This window comes from Peromyscus maniculatus, chromosome 8 (assembly GCF_049852395.1).
Source record: "Peromyscus maniculatus bairdii isolate BWxNUB_F1_BW_parent chromosome 8, HU_Pman_BW_mat_3.1, whole genome shotgun sequence".
Lineage (NCBI taxonomy): Eukaryota > Metazoa > Chordata > Mammalia > Rodentia > Cricetidae > Peromyscus > Peromyscus maniculatus.
In genome coordinates, this window is record NC_134859.1 from 31,532,796 (window position 1) to 31,554,546 (window position 21,751).

The 21,751-nt window shown below is 41.0% G+C and overlaps 1 protein-coding gene across 3 annotated transcripts in view; it reads right to left on the minus strand.

Annotated features, from left to right (window-relative positions):
• Sgcd (sarcoglycan delta) overlaps positions 1-21,751 on the minus strand; it is a 933,235-nt gene that overhangs the window by 146,234 nt on the left and 765,250 nt on the right. For all 3 annotated transcript variants that reach the window (XM_042283896.2, XM_042283895.2, XM_006987139.4), the window contains one exon: positions 6,286-6,373. In XM_042283896.2, coding sequence (XP_042139830.1) covers positions 6,286-6,373 — 88 coding nt within the window. The remainder of the gene's footprint in view (positions 1-6,285; positions 6,374-21,751) is intronic.

Genomic DNA, 21,751 nt, shown 5'->3' on the forward strand with positions numbered 1-21,751 from the left:
GCTGAAATATGTCTGTTTATACCCTTGACCCACTGATTGATATGACAACAAATCTATTTCCTCAGTGGACAGATAATTTCCAAGCAGCAATGGCTATATTATAATTAATTCCTCTACCAGTTAAGTATCTTACAGTGTGAATTAATTTAATAAAAAATAAACTTTGAGATCATTGTGTGGCATCAAATGCTGTTCTTGAACATAGGCTGTCTATGGCATTGCATAAGTGGGGGGCCCTGGTCCCACCAGATCTGTATCCTGATGGAGCCAGACTTACACAAATTCAATTTATTAATGCTTCAGCAACCTCCAGAGATTCAGCAAAAAGTGAGCTGGTTAATATATATGAGGTCCTGATAGGAGCTATCTGAGCCTTTCTGAACTGGGGCACACTCAGCACACATATTTCAGGTGGCTCCCAACAACTGGTCTACATGAGAGCACCCAAGCAGCAAGGTCATCTTTACTTGAATCCAGCTCTGATCAAATTGAGCCTATTTTTTTGCTCTACCCTGCAGTAAAATTTGCCAGGAAAGTCAAGAAACATTCTATCTTCCCAAAGAGGCCAGTGGGATTATGAGTTGATTTTTTTTTTTTTGTTTCCTTCTAGGAAATGTTCAAGACACTATTATTTAAAATAAGTAGTTGTGAGAGGACCAGCAGAATACACCTGCAGGGACCAAATAGTCTTTAGCCATTGCAGAGAGGAAGGAAGCAATTCCCACTCAAACGGGGGCACAGGGACAAAAAACCTGCCACGAGGACTTAACTGCAGGATCTAAGCTCATGTTGGGCTATTGTCAAGGGGGGTGGGGCTTAAGCAAGCAAGATTTAGATGAAGTATTTTCAGTATGTAAGAGTAATTTTGGGATTGGCTATCCCAATAACTCTCATCTAGAAGTAGGACAGAGTTGGGCAAGACAAAAATGGTGTTGGGTAAACAACAGTCTCAACAGTCTGTGATTTCACCTGGGAGGAGGATATGTGGCTCTTGTGGTCTGGAGAAGGCTGATGCTTTTGTCTGTGTTTGTCGATGTTGAGAGAGGGGGGAGAGAGAGAGAGAGAGAGAGAGAGAGAGAGAGGGAGGGAGGGAGGGAGGGAGGGAGGGAGGGAGGGAGGGAGGGAGGGAGGGAGGGAGAGAGAGTGCTTATGCATTTGTGTACATGTGTTTACGTGTATGTGCTTACACCTCTCCTGTGTGTATGTATGTGTTTTGATGTCTCTATCCATCTTGTTCCCTGAAGGACCCTATCTAGGAATGTTCTGTGAAATTACTTATGTTTAGGTTGAGATCTGGTTATTAGAACCAGAACAGCTCCCGTATATCTGGGATCACATTCTTTGTCACAAGTATGGGACTTAGAGTCAAAATTCCCCCACCCCTCTTGTTTTGGCAATGTGGTTGTAGGCAAGTCATTTCATCTTTCTGTTTCTGTGTAGGCAAAAGTGAACTATCATCTCTTCCATGGACCTCAGAGAAAGGCTTCAAAGATCAAAGGATACTGAATTTATAAAAAGAACTTTGAAGGCACAAAAATGCCATGAGTAGTGGTGATTGCTCCAGTGGATATTGTCACCTTCATCATTGCCATTAGCATGATTCTGCTGAGATAGTTATGATGCATTGAACATTACTAATGATGAGTGTCTCTTAGTGCACTTTGCCCAGTCACACACTCACATTCAATTAGCCGACCACCTCCTCCCTGGCCAGGACATGCACTTTGACTCTCTAACATGAAAAAGTGCATGGGAAAGGTTCCTTAATGAGCCAGAGACTGAAGCAACAGAGATCATAAAGAATCTACAAGCATCATGAGTCCTGGAGATGATCTTGTCTGGTTGCACAGGAAAAAGAATAAGCACTGTGAGGCTACAGCTCCCTCAAGGTCACTGTCGGAGCAAGGGAGACTCTGAGAGTAGAATCCAGCTCTCAGAATACTACTTGGAACACAAAGTGTCTCTCTCTGTTTAGGAGGATGAAGAGGGCTGGAGTCAGCACATCCCAAACAGCAAGGAGAGAAAATTTCTGAGGAAGAAGAAATGTCAAAATCAATGACAAAAAAACCCAAAGAAATCTTAAAGAACAACATTGTGTAAAGGATTTAGAGTAGGTATTCCTATGTGAGCTATGATGTAGCTATCTCATTGGTGCCATTAAAACTTGAAGTGAAATCTATACTGTTTGTTAACCCTAGAAGGATAACACTGTTTGGAGGGAAGGACACTGAAAATGGAAGACAATATGCTAATGAAAACTGAATGAACAACCTCAGGATGGGCATGGACAGGGCAGGGCAGTTTTCCCACTCCAGACCTAGTCATATGGAGATATGACAGTGGGAGACAAATGCTTGGTCTTGGCTTCCATTAACCTGGCAAGCTTGTCAGACATGGCTCCAGGGTTGCTGTATAGAGCCTGAGCTCACTGTGGACTCTGGAATGATGTGTGAGACTTATTGGAGGGGGGCATTGTACTAAAAGAAACCACAGCAATCAGAGCATACAAAACACAATTAAGTTGTCTCACTTTCAGAAAAACCACAAAATATGAAATAGAATTTACCAAGGGCCAGAGCCATTTGCCAACATAAAGCCCAGCAAAACATAGCTTTAGCCAAAAGTCCTCACAGTGGCTGCTGGCTCGTTGGTGCAGACAGCTTTGTCCTTTGTTGGTTTTACCTGGGACTGCCAAAATTCCCTGGTCATGGCTGGAATCTTAAAAGATGGCTTTAGAGTGAAATTCTGGTGGAACTGGATACTGTTTTGGAAGCCCCTCAGAGACCTTAAAACTGTTTTGGGGAAAGAAAACCATCATGACTTCTGACTGGAATCTCTTCTTCAGTTAATACCTTTCTATGGGTCGCAGTCTATGTGTGACTCCTCAGTTTCCTCTCCACAACTGGGAGAAGGCAAAGCCTCAAGGGTGTAGCTACTGTGGCCACCAGGAATATGAAGACAAGAAAAGCCTAGTGCTTATTACCCTAATTTCTTCTTTGGGACTAGGACACTTTCTCTGCCTAAAGCTATTCTCCTTACATGTTCCATTGCTCCATAGAAGGACTGTGCTAAGATACTCAGTCAGTAACATTGTGAGTCAAAATGTACCAGTGGCTTGGCTTGAGTTCTATCTCTGGAAGTAATGCTTCATGCAAAAAGATGGCCTGCACTTGGAACATAGGGCATTCTAGTAGACTTTCGAGATATTTCCCAGGTACACAGGAGAGTTCTGGAACCCTCAGAATTGCAATGCTTGGTGTAATAGTACATCCCTTATAAGAGGAACTGGAAAGCATTATTTTTAACTCTTTTTGTTTTTCCAGAATTAGTTTTTCTTGTGCCTCATCTTAAAGTAAGGATTGCTGTTGTCCAGCTCCTAAGAGGGACTAATTTAGGAATGGGAGATCAAAAGGCTACTGGAAGGCAAGAGAAGGAAGAGAGGAGGAGAGAGGGGGAGGGAAGCAGAGGTGACCAGAAGGTCAAAAGGGGTGGAAGGGAGAGAGGGGTAGAGTAATGGAGAGGACAGGGGGATAGGAAGAAGGAAGAATGTAGAGAAAGGATGAAGGAAGCAAAGAGGAGGGGGTAGGAAGAAAGAGGAGGAGATGAATGTGGAGGGGGGAGGGGGAGCTGGGAAGAAAAGGAAGATTGAGAGAAAAAGAGGAGAGGAGGGAGGAGGGAAAGGGACAGAGGTGGGCTCTTTTTAGAGGAGTTATAGTCATTGTCAGTTTTATCAAAACACAATCTTTCAAGTAAACCAAATCTCCTACTGCAGATCAACAGGCTAGATCAGTTCTTTTTGAGCTCTGGGATCTGGGAGCTGGAGGCTGAATTTATCTCCCTCCCGGAGGCACTTTTCACACAAGTCGCTTAAATCACTGCTTACTGGAGCTGTTTATTTAATTATTTAGCACCAGTGACTGGAGGCCAGATGTTCTACAAGCAAAGCCTATGGTCCAGATGCCTGCTGGAACAGTGTTTGTGCATCACGGCTCTTCGGGGCAGCATTTCCACAGATCCAGGAACTTCTCTGCTGTGCATGGTCCAGTCCACCTCAGGGCTATGTAACTCCTGACATCATTCTGCAGCTTGGCTGGGGGATGAGGGGAGCAGGGCTCTGTGCAATGGCACCTGCTTTCCTGTGATTCAGTTATTAGTGTGCCTCTGGAAATTCTATTCACGGTAATGTTTGGGGGCATTTGGGTCACTGTCCTCTTAAAAATCCATCTGGATGCTTTTCTCTCAGCCCCAAAGTCAAAAGGCATTTTCTTCTGAAGGTCTAACAATGTCGTTCTGACCCACTCATTCCCCTTCCACTGTGGGGTATACAATGCCTCTCTGTTTATCACGTCTTGTAAAACTACAGAGGGTGCATTGATCACACCACTCAACACACAACTGTGTCCACAAGGCCAATGCTTATCAGTGGAGTCATTATTATGAACAACCAATCCTTGTTTAAATTGTTAGAATTCAAAGCTTAAAATCTAGTGGGTGTTTCCCACGGCTATTAGGAACAGATCTTCTATACTAAAAAGAACCACACATATATAGCCTGTGGACACATCTGGAGCTTGCAGTTGAGTTAGGTTCAAAGACAGCAAGTATAGCAAACAGGTCAAGGTTTCAAACCATCATTAAAGATCCTTTTCCAGGAGCGAGGGAAATGGCTGAGACGGTAAAGTGCCTTCCATGAAGGCATTGAGGACCTGATTTTGGATACCCAATTCCTATGTAAAAGCTGGGCATGCTAGCTGTGTCTATAACCCCAGTACTGTCATGATGAGGGCATGGAGGGGTGGAGATAAGCAAAATCCCCTAATTAATTTGCCTCCCAGTGTAACCAACCTGTATACTTTGACCTCAGTGAGAGATGTTGTTCAAAAAATAAATAAAGCGGAGAGTGATGGAGAAATACATCTGATGTCAACCTCTGCCCTTTATACACATATGTGGGCACGTGTATATATACACGTGGGCATACACATACAATCATATACTTACATATGCCCCCCCCCCACACACACACCCTCTGCTCTTAGTTTAGTATAGCTAGCCTTCCTGCACTGGTGAAAGGGGAACTTTAGACAGCATGACTCTTTGCCCAAATTTAAAACAACAGGTTCCATCCTAGGGCCTATGATCTCCAAAGCCACGGGCTTTTGGCTCAGATTACAGTACCAAGCATTAAATTTCTCCCTGGGAAACAGGCCTCATCCAATCAGAAAGCAGTTGGTCACCTCATCACTATTATATTACTGCTGCACAAGCTGGCACATCTTGGTAGGCAAGTATTGCAGTATGCAGGGTCGTGCCATCAAATTGCTTTCTAAATATTATTGACCTCACACCCATAGACTGCTCTCATCCTTGGTCAGAGAAGCTTCTTTTTGCCATGGGAAGCCATCAGTGGAGAGATTCACAACTGGTCAAAAAGGGTTAAATAAAGAGATTGGGTGCTCAGCTCTAAATTAAATATCTATATCAACCCCTACTCCACCAAGGCTCAGGGAGGCTTGCAGAAGATGAGGTCAAAATGGTATAATAGCTGGAGGACAGGGAGGAGCACTGTGAAATTCTGTCTTCTGGATGTACCGAGGCTATCATGCTCATCAACCTATAGCAGTTGTAGTTCCCTGCACAGACTATGTAAGATCAAGGCAGAACAAATGCCAGCATAGATGGGGTACACAGTCTCCAGGCCGCACTCCTTACTGGGGAACTACAAACAGTGGGTAGTTGCTGGAGGAGGGAAAAGTATTCCTTTTTGAGGATGTGGCCACTGGTTAGGTTTTCCATAGTTGAGTGATTAGCCCCCTACCTGCATATGTATTGGCAACACTAACTACAATTAGGAAGTTATTAAAGTAAAAGGACATTAAATTGGGTGGGAGTGTGCTGGGGGGAGTTGGAGGGAGGGAATGAAGGGTATATATGATCATACCTCATTGTACACATGTATGAGATTCTCAAAAATAAACAGTTAAAATGTAAAAGTTTGTTTGGTTGAGAACCAGTTGAAGGAGCTGGCTCGTGTGTAGGGGCCATTTAGTTTTGTTCTACTAAAAACAGCTTTTCTGCAATGGCACTTGGTAAGTTAAACATGTAAATAGATGAGACTGAACCTTTCGGTAGAATCAGAGGTTATAAGCTGAATTTGCTTTCTTTATACAGAAAGCGGTCAGCAGAGCCTTGTTCAAGTTCATGTGGGGTCTCACAGGACAGGAAAGGCTGTTTTGTCTAGGTGCTCAGACGGATCAGCCATTTGTCAATTTGTTCTTCTCTTACCTGTCACCAGCCGAGTCAGCACTTTTGTCTGGTCATTGAGAATGTTCACTGTCACATTCCTGGCAGATTTGAAGTATAGGGCATTACCCTGTAATAAGAAAATGGAAGAAGCACATGAAGGTGGCAGATTATTACAATAAAGGCACTGTAATCCCAATTCTTCAAGGGGCTGACCTCGTTCTATCCAAGTTCTGACTGATGCATCTTTGTTTTAGAAGTTCAAATATTTTATGGTATGTGATGATGGGCACACAGTCAACATAAATTTCCTCCAAAGAGATGGACTTCTAACACACACACACACACACACACACACACACACACACACACACACACACGAATACATGCATACACACATACAATTGAACAAGAGATAGCTGAGATTTACAGTTTTTTTGTTTTTGTTTTTGTTTTTTTATCTTAGTGTGGAAAAGAACTAGCCTTGGAGCATAGGAGCAACTGATCACCTTCCAGCCATGCCCCTTCTCATTTCCCGCTTCTCCAGAGGAACCTTGCAGCTCCCAAAGGGAAGGGCAGAAGGGTGGGGTGGACACCTTCCAGTCAACAGAGTCCTCTGTGCAAATGCTGACAGCACATGCGTGAAGCTGGGAGAAAGGACACTGTCAGGTAGCTCTCTGCTTGCCCATTTTTTTTCTGTTCTCCTTTCTAGGGATCTTTGCCTCCAAGTACTCTGGGCTACCATCCACTCTCCCTTTTACCATTAGGTCTCCACGTTCCTTTTCCAATCTGTGTTTCCTTCCTCCTCTAGAATGAAATTCAGGACAGGACACAGCACGCTGTTGTGACAAGCCCGATCCTAAGCCTGGTGGGGTGTGTGATTTCTGTTGACACTGCTCACCTCTGCCATCTTGGTATACAGTCTATCTTCAGTGGATACACACAAGGAGGCATGGCTGTATGCCAAGGAAATGTCACCATGTGAGTAAACTTCAGATGTTACATCATTTTCATTTCACACTTAAAATCTTATGCAAACTTAATATGTTATAAGGTATTATTTCCTTCAGTCCTTCCCAGTCATTTAAAAAGTAAAAAACCCAAACAAAAAAATAAGCAAAAACAAACAAACAAACAAAAAGCTCCAAGTGGTTTTATAACATAAGCTCTTCAAAGCCATTATTTGTCAATTTCTAGTTCAGAAATTCTCCTTTTCAATAATATATGCTGGTAGCATTAGTTGATATTGGAAAAATCAAAATGAACTTAATAGTGAGTTTTGTCTAAATCTGTCATTGAATGGTTTGTGCCTCCCACAAAATTCATTAACACACCAGTGAAATGAATCTGCCCAAATGTCATAAAACCACTATCCTATAAGATAGACAAACTGAGTCTGTGCCTCAAAATTCTGCCTTTTAAAAAAAAAAACTGGTTTCAAGACAGGGCTTCTGTGTAGCCTTGGCTGTCCTGGAACTCACTCTGTAGATCAGACTGGCCTCAAACTTAGAGATCTACCTGCCTTTGCTTCCCAAATGCTGGGATGAAGTGAGTGCAACACCATTGCTTGGCCAAAGTCCTGCTTCCTAATGGGTACAAGTGTACCGAATAGAGAATGCCAGGAGTAATTTGGGAGCAACAGAATGTTTGCAGGGCCTTCCTGATAGGTGGGAGTATCCATTGCTTTGGGCTGAGCAATGAGAAGCATGAAGACATCCTGGAGCAGCAAGCACTTGTGAAGGCACATGGTAGGCACACAGGCATAGTTTTACCACGTTGAAATGAAAAATGAATGTCAGGCAAGCAGTGTGGGTTTGGGGTCTGTGGTGATATACTGTGTACCCTAATAAACTTGCGTGAGGATCAGAGGACAGAGCCAGACATGGAGGTCAGGCAGTGGTGGTTCACACTTTTGATCGCAGCACTTGAGATTTCATGCATTTTCTTGGGAAGCACACATTCCTTTAATCCCAGGAAGTAATATGACAGGGCAGAAAAAGGTATATAAGGTGTGAGGAAACAGGAACTCACTCTCTTTAGACTGAGGATTTCATAGAGGTAAGAACTAGTGGCTGGCTGCTCTGCTTCTCTGATCTTTCAGTTTTCACCCCAATATCTAGCTCTGAGGTTTTTTGTTTTTTTATTAAAAGATCACCTAAGATTTGAACAACAGGTGTCCAATTTATTTTTTTCTTCTGTACTTGACGAGGACAGGGATTGATCATTAAGCCCAACCTAGTACCTGCTTATGACAGAGCAAAAGAATAGTCGGGGTGAAAGCCAGAACTGAGGCCAGAGGTAGCTTCCTCACTTGGAAGATAGGGGAGGATGTGGAAGCCACCAGACACTCACAAACTGGGCTCACAGTGTCTCTCACCTAAGGTCAATTGCTAAAATGGATTGCTAAACCCCATAACCTTTAGGGCATAAGGAAACAGTTAACCTAGGATGTGAGCTATAAACAAGTTAGTGTCTGAGGGAGAGAAGATGACTCCCAATTCTTCAGGCAATGTGGAGTCAGTGTAGTCCCCACAATGGCTTAAAGCTTAAATATCCCCCTGACGTAGAAAAGTCTTTATCTTTAGTTTAATTCAGTCAGAAGCACACAGAATATCTTTCTATATCTATATTTATATCTATATCTATATATTGTCTACAAGGAAACAAATATTAAACTAAAATAGTTTCATTCTTGTTTCTGGTAGCACTTAATAGCTCTGTTTAAATCTCAAAAGCATTCAAATGAAGTTTGAATTTGGAAAAATGGAACCAGGACAGGAGGTTATTATTCCAGAAGTAAATGTTCTAAACTATTTCCTATATTCATTATCCTGGGTCTACAGGGAAAAGAGTGGCTTAGAAGCAGGTACTCTGACTACCATGTGACCTTGAGAACATACGTTGTAACCATGGCATTCTCTGCCATCAACACCAGTGTCCTTATGAAGCTCATCACCACCACAGCTGAGCACTTGTGCTGACATTGCAGTAGGAGACCTGAAATGCAGCTAATTTCTGTCTCTGCCCTACCACTTGCATGCAAGTCATGTGACATTGATAAATAACTTAATTACTCCAAGCCTTGGTTTCTTTATGTGACAATAGAAGTATTCATTATTAAACTTGTAAGGATCCTTACTATGAAAATAATTAACTTATACATATAATTGTTAAAATAGACATGGCCTGGTGGCAGGCATAGATGAAGCTCTCAGTAACTATCAGGGCAAGAATCAAAGGAGAAAAAATTAGTAATGAAAGAAAGAAGAGGAAAGGAAGAGGGGAGAGAAAGAATAGAAAGACAGTAGGGAACGTAGGTGGGATGGAGGGATGGAAGGAAGTGAGGAAAACAACTGTATTGCCTCTCCAGTTTTCCTTAGCCACCTGTAGAATGATTTAGGAGTTTCCTCCATTTCCAGAATTTTCAGCTTCTACATCTCAAAGAGTCTCCCTTTCTCTACACATGCCATTAACTTAACTTTGCCTTTCAAATCCCAGCATCTTCCATCATTACTTGTGCCTTCTTGCTGATATACAAGTCATTCTGTCTTGAACACTATCTCATAACAGCTTTGTTCAAGATTTTATTGTAAGAGAGATTATGCAACCTCCCACTTCTTTCATGTTTTACTTATTCATTTATTTTAATTTTTATTATACTTATTTTTATTTTTGAAATGAAAATATAATTACACAATTCTCTTTTTCCTTTCTTCTTCTCAAGACCTCCCATACCCCATGCCCCCAAATTCATGGCCTCTGGCTTCTTTTTCTTTAGTTGTGATAAACACACATACATACCTCTAAATATAGAGACAGAAATACAACCTGCTGAGTCCACATTAATGTTATACACACACACACACACACACACACACACACACACACACACACACACACACACACACATTTCAGGGCTGTCCATTTGGTTGAACAGCCAATTTATGGGCTCTTCCCTGAGGAAGACTCTTTTGTCCTCCTCTCAGCATTCCTTAGTTGTCTATAGTTCTATGACTGGTGTTAGGGCACTGTGATTTATTAATTGATATGTGTACAGGTATGTATGTCTGTGTATGTGTGTGCACATATGGAGGTCAGAGGACAACTTGCAGAAGTCAGTTCTCTCCTTCCACCATGTGGGTTCCAAGGGTCTAACAAGGTGGTTAGGCTTGGTGACTAACACCTTTACAAGATGGATCACCTTGCTTCCCTGTTTCTTTTGATCAACAAATCAAAATATTATGCTTTAGTGTTAATTGTTCTAACATGCTGGCATCTTGGGACATGGAATCTTTGCTACGTCAGAGTTTAAACAATGAGTTTCATTCTTGCCCAGTGCTTTTTGTTATAGCCTTCAAGTTTACTTGTAATAGAAAGATTACGGGGAAAGGACTTGAGCCAAGACACAAAAGGGGAAGAGCCTTGCATGGCAGCTGGGGCCCTGTGAATTTCATTTCTTTCTTTGACTGCTTCTGACAGGAAGCCAGGAAAACAAGCCAAGCAAGCACTCCCAAGACTTCTGCTGTATCAGAACACGTGAGGAGTTGGAAGAGAAGCCAGTGTGTGCCCCTCTGCTTCTTCTTGGTTCCCTGCACTGTCCCATGCACCATGATGACCCTCAAGCTGAACTGAAGGTAATTTAGGAGGACAAGGAACCCAGAGGAAACTGCCTGGGTGGGCAGAAAGGAATCTGCAGACTTATCTGATGGCCAAAAACAGGGAGTCAGATTGTGGTCAATGAACTTGCTCTTCTGGAGATAGGGGGAGGCTACCTGTAACAGATGGAAAAGATGCCAAACACCATATTTTGTGCTGGAACTTGTAGCACACAGATACTTTGGTAGAGAAGAACTCCCCACCTCTCCAATTCTCTCAAGCGGACTCTCAGAACACAGTGCTAATTTTTCTTGATGTCTTGGGGTGAACATTATTGGTATGGACATTATTCACTCCACCCGTCGTCCAGTGACTACTGTAAGAGGCCATTTCAACACCAAATGGCTCTATCCTGCTGACATTTAAAATTACTGTATCTGTTTAAAAATATATTATTTATTCTTATATTGAGATAGAACAGGTAAATGTCAAATCTGTGAGACTTACAGCAAAGAGCCATAATTCAAGTCTTTTGCCACTGAAGGATTTTAGTACATTCACATGTCTCCTCAGGGATTTTGTACCCTGGAGCCCAGCATGCCCTTTTCTGCTATCTCCAGCATTATCAACTTTAGATGTTATTCACTTCCTTTCTCCAATAGTATAAGGTTCTACTTAGCTTTGAGTAAATCTCTCTTCTTAGTCTTGCTATGATTATGTATGTGTTCTTTACAGTCATACAAAAAACTATATCTACATTTCTGTGGTGACTTGAGTAAGAATAGCCCCCAAAGGCTTATATATTTGAATCTTAGTTCCCAGCTGTTGGAATTGTTTGGGAAGCATTAGGAGGTGTAGCCTTGTTAGGTGAGAAGATATACAGGCAAGGCCTTGATTAAAGTTGCGGTTGGAGGCTGGAAAGAAATCACAAAGACCAAAGAGATGACCAGGCTTAGTGGAAGGGCAACTCTTTCTCATTTGTTGGAGTGACCCTATAGGTGGCCCTCATTTTATCTGAAGGACATCAAGTACTACAGATGTTCCAGCTGCTGAAACTGGATATAGAAACAGGCAATCAGCTGTGAGTTGTGTTGTTCCCTGTCCTAGAACCTCATATTTGTGATATGGGTATTAGAGTGAAAGGAGACTGGGCATTTGCTCTATACTGGACAGACTTTCAATTAAACCTTCTGGTTTTCCCACCTCATTCTTGACTTCAACTTTGTTGGGGATCCCAGAAGCCAGAGATCCTCTGGTTTGAACTCCTTTCTAGAAAGTAAAGAAAACTTACTGTTTTCTATTAGGTGAAGGAAAGGAACTTGCCTAGCTGGGTTCTCTAGAGTAGGGTCTGAGGACACATGACTGCCTAACTGGTCTTCTTTATACAGCCCTCTTTGGGGTCCCTCTCCCACTGAATTTCTCCACTGATGTCTTATCTATTTGCACACCTAGAACTCAGGTCATCCTGTTCTACCCTGACTTCCAAGCCTACGGGAAGCCACCTCCCAAGGCTTGCCAGGGCTCTGCACCACAGACTGCTCACATCTCTTTTGCTCTTACTGAAAAACTAATAGGGTCAAACTAATGTGAGAAATCCATGGGAGTCTTCCTAAGGAGTATTAGGGAAATTTATTAGGATAAATTTAGGAAATACACTCAGGAATACAGAATTAAGTAGACAGCTGAAGTCATCCTCTGATCTGATGGGGAGTGAATCCACCTGGCAGTTCGATCACACCAGGAAGCAGGAACCATGTAGAAGGAGTTTGTGACCCCTCTCCCTTTCCTTTTAAGAGGTCATACCACCTCCTTCGGGCCATATAGCCCAACAAAGCAAATACCACCACATCAAACTTTGCCCTCTGAGCCACCTTTCATTGCCTACTCGATATATTTCAGAATTGTACTGATTCTCTTTGTCTGTTATTGCTTATTCTCTTCTCAATGACCACATGACTTCATTTGTTCTTAAATTGTTTTAGAAGGAAGCAAGGCTGAGTTCTTACAGCTGTCAGTTTGTATTTGCAGAGTCACCTTATACTAGTGTTCATCTTAGGAGGAAAGTCAGTTAAATTTGCATGCAAGGAAACAGCAGGCAGTTGCTAGTCTAGATCCCAGGAGCTTATTTTAGGCATTCTCTGTACATTAATGAGATGCTTGGCTCATGTCAGATTCTGTACCAGGCTCTGGAGAATGGAAAACATAAATAACCTTTATCTTTTAGAAGTTTCTAGCCCAGGAGGAGACACAGTGAATGCCAAATAACTATAATAACAATGTGGTATCAGTTCAATGGAGACTTATGCTCTCTTGGTAGGAGACACACAGACTTTAATATTTGCACCGAATCAAACCCAGATCACCACAGTCTGTTTTGACAGGATGTAGTAGCCTGGTGTTTCTTATCTGGCTAATCCTGCACTGTGGTATATTTTCCCTGCCTGGTGAGGAGCTAGCAATCTGTTCTGGAGATCATAACTGGGAAAACACAAGATAGCATACAAACAACGGCCACACATTGGGAGGGCTCTGAACTCTGTGCATGAAGTTCAGAGAAAAAGAACCAGCTGCTGGCATCCTGGGGAGAGTCGTCCCAAGGAGAGCCAGGCTGGCATTTTGATTTTTCCTCCTCAGACAAAGGCAAGAGGAATCACAACTGTTTCTGTCTAATGCTAAGTAGGTATCATGGGATGCTGGCTTTGTGGAACAAAGGTAGACTGTTATCATCAGAGGAAGAACAGACTTGAGCTTTAATCACAGCTCCATTTCTTCAGTAATTTTGTGGTTTGGGGTCAATCACTTACCTTTGGATCTTAGGTTCTGCATCTATGAGGCAAGGTTCAAGGCTACATAAGGTAGTGAAAGAAAAAAGATATATGCATAAACTGTGTGCACAAGGATGGTGTACAAAACCATTTGGCACAGTAGAGACAAGGAAACAGAAAAGCTACATAAGAAGAATGCAGAGCACTAGTTCTCAGCCTTGCTAACACTTCAGCCCTTTAATACAGTTCCTCATGTGATGACCCCAACCATAAAATCATTTTTGTTACTTCTTAGCTACGGGTTTTTCTTGCTACTGTTATGAATCTTAATGTAAATATCTGATATGTAGATTATCTGATAGGCAACTGCCAAAGGAGTCTTGACCAATATGAAGACCGCGCTCACTCCCAAATGACCAAATTCAAACAATGTAATAAATAAAATAAAGTTATACTGGGTTGTAATCTAGAATATACAATAAATATCCATGGATCTGTACAAGTATACACATATGAATAGCCAAGTAAATTATGAAGAGTTAGAAAAGATCCTATGTAGAAGAATTCCAGATAATTTACAGAGATAAAACTCTCAGCTCTTTAAAATGGACTAAGCATAATACTTTTCTCTGAAAGTGTACAATAAGAAGGGAGACGAAAAGGTTTCTCAGAGCTAAGGAGACTGATAAACAGTATGTCAGATGGGTGACCAAGGTCAACAACATCAAAGTGATAAATCACATTGATAGCAGTAGCAGGTGTCATTGATAAACTGAAAAGAAAATGGCACTTAATCTCAACAGGAATCCATAACTCCCCCTACTCAAGAGGCAAATCTCAGTTAAAGTCCATTTCATAAAATGTCTGACCTGTACTTCTCATAACTCAAGGTCATCAAAACAATACGAAACACAGCACCTGAGACACGGTCAACAGCCAATGAGAGACTAAGGAGATGTGGATCCAGATATATTACTATAGTCTAGATGGAATCCTGGATCAGAAAAGGAGACATTAGGCAAAAATTAATGTAATTTGAGTAAAGAAGGGGACTTTACAATAACCTATCAGCATTGGCTTGCTAATTGTGCCCTGATTTTCTTATTGATATCAAGTGTTAGTAAAATAGTCTGGATGTGGGGTAGACAGGAAAGTGAAGCTACTAGAAAGTGGGTCTTTTACTATCATATGGAACTATCAAATTCCAAGCTCTAGGACTTTAGAGAGAGTCTATGGATAGGCATCTCTCCCTACGCAGGTGAAAAGGGTATTATATCAGAGACAAGTGATTCTACTCTGTGCTTGATTGTATTGGAAAGTTTCCCTTTGTAAAACTTTTTCATAGTATTAGAGATACTAGAAGAATTATCTCTGGGGACTCACAGTTGACCCCTCATCTAAACTCCTTTAGGCATGATTACTCTTTCCTGATCAGCTGACAGAATTCAGGGTAATCAGAAATTACTGGCTCCTTTGCAGTATCTATCACACAGAATAGTGTGTCATAATTAACACTGAAACAATACAAAATCTTGATGTGTTCTAGAAAAGACAAGCATACATTGGAAACTAAATTTGTCATTAGGTCTTTTCAAAGTGGTCATTTATAAGTTCTTCTTCAATAGGCACCAAGTGTTTGGAAAGCATCATTATTTTTCAGTGGATACTTTATATGGATACCACTTAAAGAGAAAAAAATTTAAAAACAATACTATAGTATAACTTTCAATTTTGCCTGGGGTATTTTTTTATAACTATTCTTAGACAGATTTCTATTGTTTTACAATGTTTTTCCAGTATTGAATAATGAAGTCACCCTGTGAATCATTTGCTCAAAATAAGCTGGGAAACAGTCCAGATATTCCAGCATAGCTTTCTAGTTCACTCTCTCTGCCATGTGCCCAAATTTGGGTGCCTCTTAGTCTCTATCAACACTTGCTGGTAACGAACTGTTCTGTTTCAAGGATTCCTTCCAGGCACCACGGTCACATGTCCATGTTACAAGGGCACAGCCAGTTCTTCTGGTACCCAGTACATTCCTAGCACCCATTAGGCTTTCAATAAATATTTGTTGAACATCTGAATGTGCAAATCAAATTAAGAGTCAACAGAGAGTGACCACTGTCAATAAATAAAGCAATCAAATGAAGTCTGACAGTGGCTGTCCAGATTTTGTGACGGCAAGCCATTAAGCATGAGTGATGTGAGTACTTGAAAAAGGGGACGGGAGCAACAGGGAGGTGGAGGCAATATAGACATTGAATCAACAAATATTTGTCTACCACCTAATTTAGGGCAAGGAACTGTGGGGCTACAAATGATATTTGAGATGCCTAGCCTCTAGATGACAAGAAGTCACAGCACAAGTCTTTACCCTAGAGTTTTAGTAAGATAAAGATTAAAGGATGCCTGAAACCTCCCCTGGGTTAGTAGCACCCATGCAGCATCTGGTGTCAAATGACCCATCTTTCAACTGTTCTGTGTCAATCTATTCTGCTAATATTTTTGCAGTATCTTTGAAGCAGGAAGTGCTGTGCCAAATGCTAAGCAGGTGGCCTTTGATCCTCTGAAGCTCACAAGTCTGCTGGGGGTGGGTAATAAACTTAGAACTCCATAAATAATGTTTTTGCAACTGTGGTATGTGCAGTGAATGGTGAATGCAGAGGATAAGGTGCATTATAGGTTCATGCCAAGACTGACTCTTACATAGGATTTTGGGGGAGGCCTATTCCATCATTATTTTTATTGGTATATAATCATACAGAATATCGTGTTTCATGTAGACCATTTATTTCAAGTATATTTTGTGCTCTGACTATACTCAGCTCTCCCTTTCCTTTCTTTTAGTTTTCTCCCCCAACCTGTCCCCATTTGCTAGTCTCCCTTCTATTCTCCTGTCTGATTTGATATGTTATATCTATAAAAAATTACCCCCCACAAATGAGAGGAGATACAATATTTTGGATGAGACTTATTATGCATAATGTGATAGTCCCAGGTTGCACCTATTTTCCAGCAAGTGACATAAGTTTATTTTTTTATGGCAGAACTATGTGAAATGCCACATTTTCTTGATTCATTCATCTGTTGGTGGACACCTACCTAAGCCAACTCTAAAACCTGCCTATTATGAACAGTGTAGCAATAAATGGGTGGGGAAGTATCTCTGTGGTATGAAGCCTCCGGGTATATACCAAGAAGTTGTATATCTACATCACTGGAAAATTTTCCTTTTCTGGTTATTTTTCAGGCATGGGGAGGACCTCTATACTTATTTTCTTTACTTATTTTTATTTTTTAAAAGTCATCACACTAAGTGCATGGATTTTTCAAAAAAAGTATGTTCTAGTAGGTTCTTCTGAACCTTTTTCATCTTTTCCACCCCTTTGACCCCCAAGAAAAGGGTTGTCAGTCACCATACTGATTTTCACAGTAGCTGGACCTGCTAGTAATGCATAAGGGTTTCATTTCTCAAAGGTCCTTGTCAGTATTTGTTTTTTTGTTTGTTTAATGAATAGGGTGATAAGGAATCATTGTAGTTTTCATTTGCATTTCCTTGATCTTTAAGGATGTTAAGTTTTTTTTTTCTTTCACACATTTATTGGCCATCTGTACTTCATCTTTTGAGAACAGCCCATTCATTTATTGACTGGGTTGTTTGCTATTTGAGTAGTGTCTTAGTTACTTTTCTATTGCTGTAATAAAACTCTATAACCAAAGCAACTTATTAAAAAAATGTTTAATTAGGCTTATAGGCTCGGAGAGTTAAAGCCCTTGATGATGGAGGAAAGGAGAGCTCACATCTTGATCTACAAGCAGGAGGTAGACAGGCACATTGGGAATGGTGTACATCTTTTGAAACTCCAAGACTGGTTCCCAGTGACACATCTCTAAAAAGACCATACTGTCCAGGCCTTCCCAAACAGTTACTCCAACTGGGGACCAAGTATTCAAATATATGAGTCTATGGGGGCCATTCTCATTCAAATCAGTAAAACTATTTTCTTTTTAACTCCTTTATATATTTTATATATCATTCCTTTGCCTGATGTATAGCTAGGAAATAGCTTTCTCCAATTCTCTAGGCTGCCTCTTCAACTGATTTATTTCCTGTGTTACCCAGAACAGATAATATGAATTCTTGGCATTATTTCCTGAGTTATCTGAGTCCTTTTTGGAAAATCTTTCCCTATGCCTATATTTTGAAGTGTTTTCCCTGTATTTTCTTCAAAGTTTCAGTTCTTACATTAGGCCTTGGATAAATTTTGAAGTTCTTTTTGTATGAGATGAGAGATAAGGGTCTTGCTTCATTCTTCTATATAGAACTATCAAGTTTTCTCAGTTCCATTTGTTGAAGACACTGTCTTTTCTCCAATGTGCATTTTTGGTATATTTCTGAAAATTCAGGGGACTTTATCTCTGTGGACTTAATTCTGCATTTTCTACTTTATCCCCCGATCTATTTATCTATTTTTGTGCCAGTAACATTTTTTTGTTACTATGGCTTTGTAGTATGCATTGAAATCAGCATTATTTGGCTTACCAAACAATCTTTTGTGTTTCTCTATGAATTTAGGGATTTTTTTTGTATTTATATATAGAGAATATCATTGGAATTTTGATGAGGATTGCATTGAATCTGAAGAACACTTTTGGTAATATAGCCATCTTTACTATTATAATCCTTCTGATCAATGCATAGGAAACAGCATTCCATCATATAATGTCTTTCCTCAGTATTTTTTTGTGAATTTTCTTGGAGAGGTCTTTCACTTTCTTAGCAAGGTTCATTCCTAGGAATTGTTAGTTATTGTGAATGGGATTGTTTTCTTGATTTCTCTTTAAATTGTGTTCTTTATTGAAACAGAACAAGAGTTCTGAATTTGTCAACTGATTTTGTATTCTGTTACTTTGCTATGGGTATTCCCTATTCTTAGGGTTTTCTGGTGGAGGCTTTAGGGTGTCTTATGTACAGGATCATATGAACTGCAAACAAGACTAATTTGACTTCTTTGTAGGAAAGGCCTTTCTGAAGAAGAAACTTTCTGACTATGATTTAAGGGATGAGTGAACACTGGTTAGCTAACCCAGAGAGGAAGGAACTGTTGGTGCACATGTATTGACCCAGAAGTGCCAAGGAGTTTTGCATATTTACAAGACACAGAGAAAAGGCTACTGTGGTGAGAAATTTATGACTGAGGGAGGCATGACAGTGTGTTAACATTGTTCACACTGCCTCTGATGAACAAGAATGTTTAATGTTTGATATAAGAAACTCATTTGTTGCTCTTTATGGATGGTGTCTTGGGAATTCACTAAGAAATCCCTTCCTACCCTTTATGTTTTCTTCAGTTAACAATTCAGTTTTATTATTCATATCATCTTTATTCTCCCTGGAGTTCACTTCCACATGTAGTTAAGTAGGATAGAAATGGAGATCATGTCTCTCTCAGCACTACCCTCAAGTCATCAGCATTTTCTCCACTAATAGGCCACACTACTTGGATCATACATTGATTCCCAAATATACACCAGTGTCAAAGCTTTGTTCCACTGCCTAGCTCACTGTTCTTGCACTAATCCCACCTTGTCTTTAATTTCTGGGGCTTTGAAGTACATCGAAAAAATCTGGAGGGCCTAACACAGTACTTTTCTTTTCCATAGGACATTTGAACATTTTAAAATTTCTCCAAAAATGAGAACAAGCTGAAGGGTTTGAACAAAAAAAAGTGATTGGAACCTGATTTTCATGTAAGTATTGGGTTAGTTTTTTTTTTTTTCTTACCAACAACGTATCTCACACCTGGCAGCTATGGAGGAAAAATGGCATGCTCAGCTCACCATTAGATGGTTCAAGTCCACGATGTAGCAGCCACATTGGTTTGGGCCACTGATGAAATGTGGTAGGGCTAGTGTCAAGAGTGAGCATTGCCTATCAAACCAAGAAGAGAAAGACCGCGGTTCCATAATTCCCCCTTAAGGGCATGCCCCTGAGTCACCTAAGGACCCACCCACAAGCTCCCCTTGGACAAAGCCTTTACATATAAATCTTTAGGGGATACTATATCACGGACATGATCACTCTGATCAGCTTGTGGATTTCAATCTGTTATTGATAGCCTCGATGGAGACAATTTAGCACCTCGGCTGAAAAGTGATAACAGCAAAGTTAGAGGAAGACAATTTTGGAATTAATGGACACTGATGATTGGGCTTGGGCATGAGAAAGGGGGGATAGCCCAGGACAGCACTTGCGTGGTAGGCAATAGGAAAGAAAGTGGCTATTGACTGATCTACAGACCAACAGTAGAGAGAGAATATGTGGAGCGAGTACACAGTATGAGATTGGGTCTTGTTTGGGAAATGCTAAGAATGAGACTCACAGGGGTCTGGTGTGCTGCTGTGGACTGGCATTTCCTTCAATCCTGTGGCATATATGTCAAGTCCCACTGTATAGTCATGCTGGATACCTAAACCTCCTTTATACACACACTCACTATCACACTGCCTCCAATGTCAGTTTTTCACATAAAACCTTGAATGACCATGTTGATTGTTCCCTGGTAGCTCAAATTTTTCTCTCCATTCTGTTAGCTTCAATAGGAATCTAGGAGATGGCAGACACACTAGAATGTGGTAGTTGAGGACAGTGTCTCAGTTAAATTTCTCATAAGTTGAAGGTTGTTAACAATTCAAAGAAATTTCTCAGGAAGTGAAAAACACACTCTCTCTCTCTCTCTGTGTGTGTGTGTGTTATAAAAGCCTATGTCAAATTAGATCATGATAACCAAATAAGAAGCAGATATAAAATTATAAATTAATACTAACTTCCTAGTAGAGGTCCCTGAACTATAGCCACATCAATAAGAGAATACACAGTTGCTATTTTTTCATCCTTGGTTGTCAGGTCAGATAGGAAAGTCAACTGAAGTGCTTTGGGAAAAAATAACTTCCCCAGTCTTCCCAAGACCCCCAGATCCTAAAACCAAACAGATAAAACAAGTGAGAGCTTGTGACCAGGACTCTACTGTGTGAAAGTGAAGCTGGGGCAGGGTTACTTATAGACCCCATGTGATTTAGCCTCTTGTGGTAGGGCAAGTCCATGCTGGAGTTCAGCAGTCACAAATGCCTACAATCACTGTAACATTAGCAACAGTGACAGAACAGTTTAGAGGTAGCTAGAGCTAAGTGCTGCATTTAGAACAACCAAAGTAACACTTCGGTCACAAGCCAGGCCCTGTTGAGATCAGACAAAGACCAAGGTGATCTTTGGCAATGTTTCATACACAAGTCTACACACTCCCTGGCAACCCTCTCATCTTCACAGAATACAAACTCACACCTTGACTAACTACCTAAAACCTTCTTTGTGATCTTTCCAGGATTCTGCAGTGAGCTGTAAGTAGCCATTCCTATAAAACAAAATAAAAAAGTAAATGCTTGAAAGGAAGAAATTTGTGAAACTTTCTCCCCCTACATTCTTCCTCCTCCATCCATGTTAGCAGGTTTTCCATCAACAGAATTTGTTCTCCTGTAGATAATCCACATCTCTAGTGTCTATTTGCTCACAGCTTTAGATGCACAAGTCATTGCATATTTAACTCTGACATTACCTCATTGAAATAACAAGAAGGCAGAGTACAGAGGCCCAATCTTATCTACAGTCTCAGCACATAGCAAGCTGAAGCAAGAGAAAAGCAAACTCAAGGCCAACTTGCACTCCATAGCTAGTTCCAGGCCAGATTAGTCTATCTAGCAAGACCCTGTCTTATAAGAAGCAAACAACAACACCATAAAAGGCTGGGCCAGAGTCTCTCGAAAGATAAGGTCTCTGGTATGTCTGCTGGAGGGTTTAATGTCCCCAGTCTTGTCCCACTGCCATTTGATGAGGGGGCTGAGGCCAGGTGTCAGACTTGGCTTAGGCAGGCTCCCATGCTGGTAAAGTTGCAAAGAGAAGACTCAGGAGGGAAAAGCTGAGCCCCACACTCCTGCTCCATCACTCCAGAGCACACATTCTGAGCTGTAAATGCATAGGCTGTAATGTGGATTCAACAACTGGTTAGCACAGCTAAGACAGCTAAGGGAATCTTTATATGGAGAGTGAGATTAACTTGACTAGCGGTTCTGAGAAAGGCAACAAGCAGCAA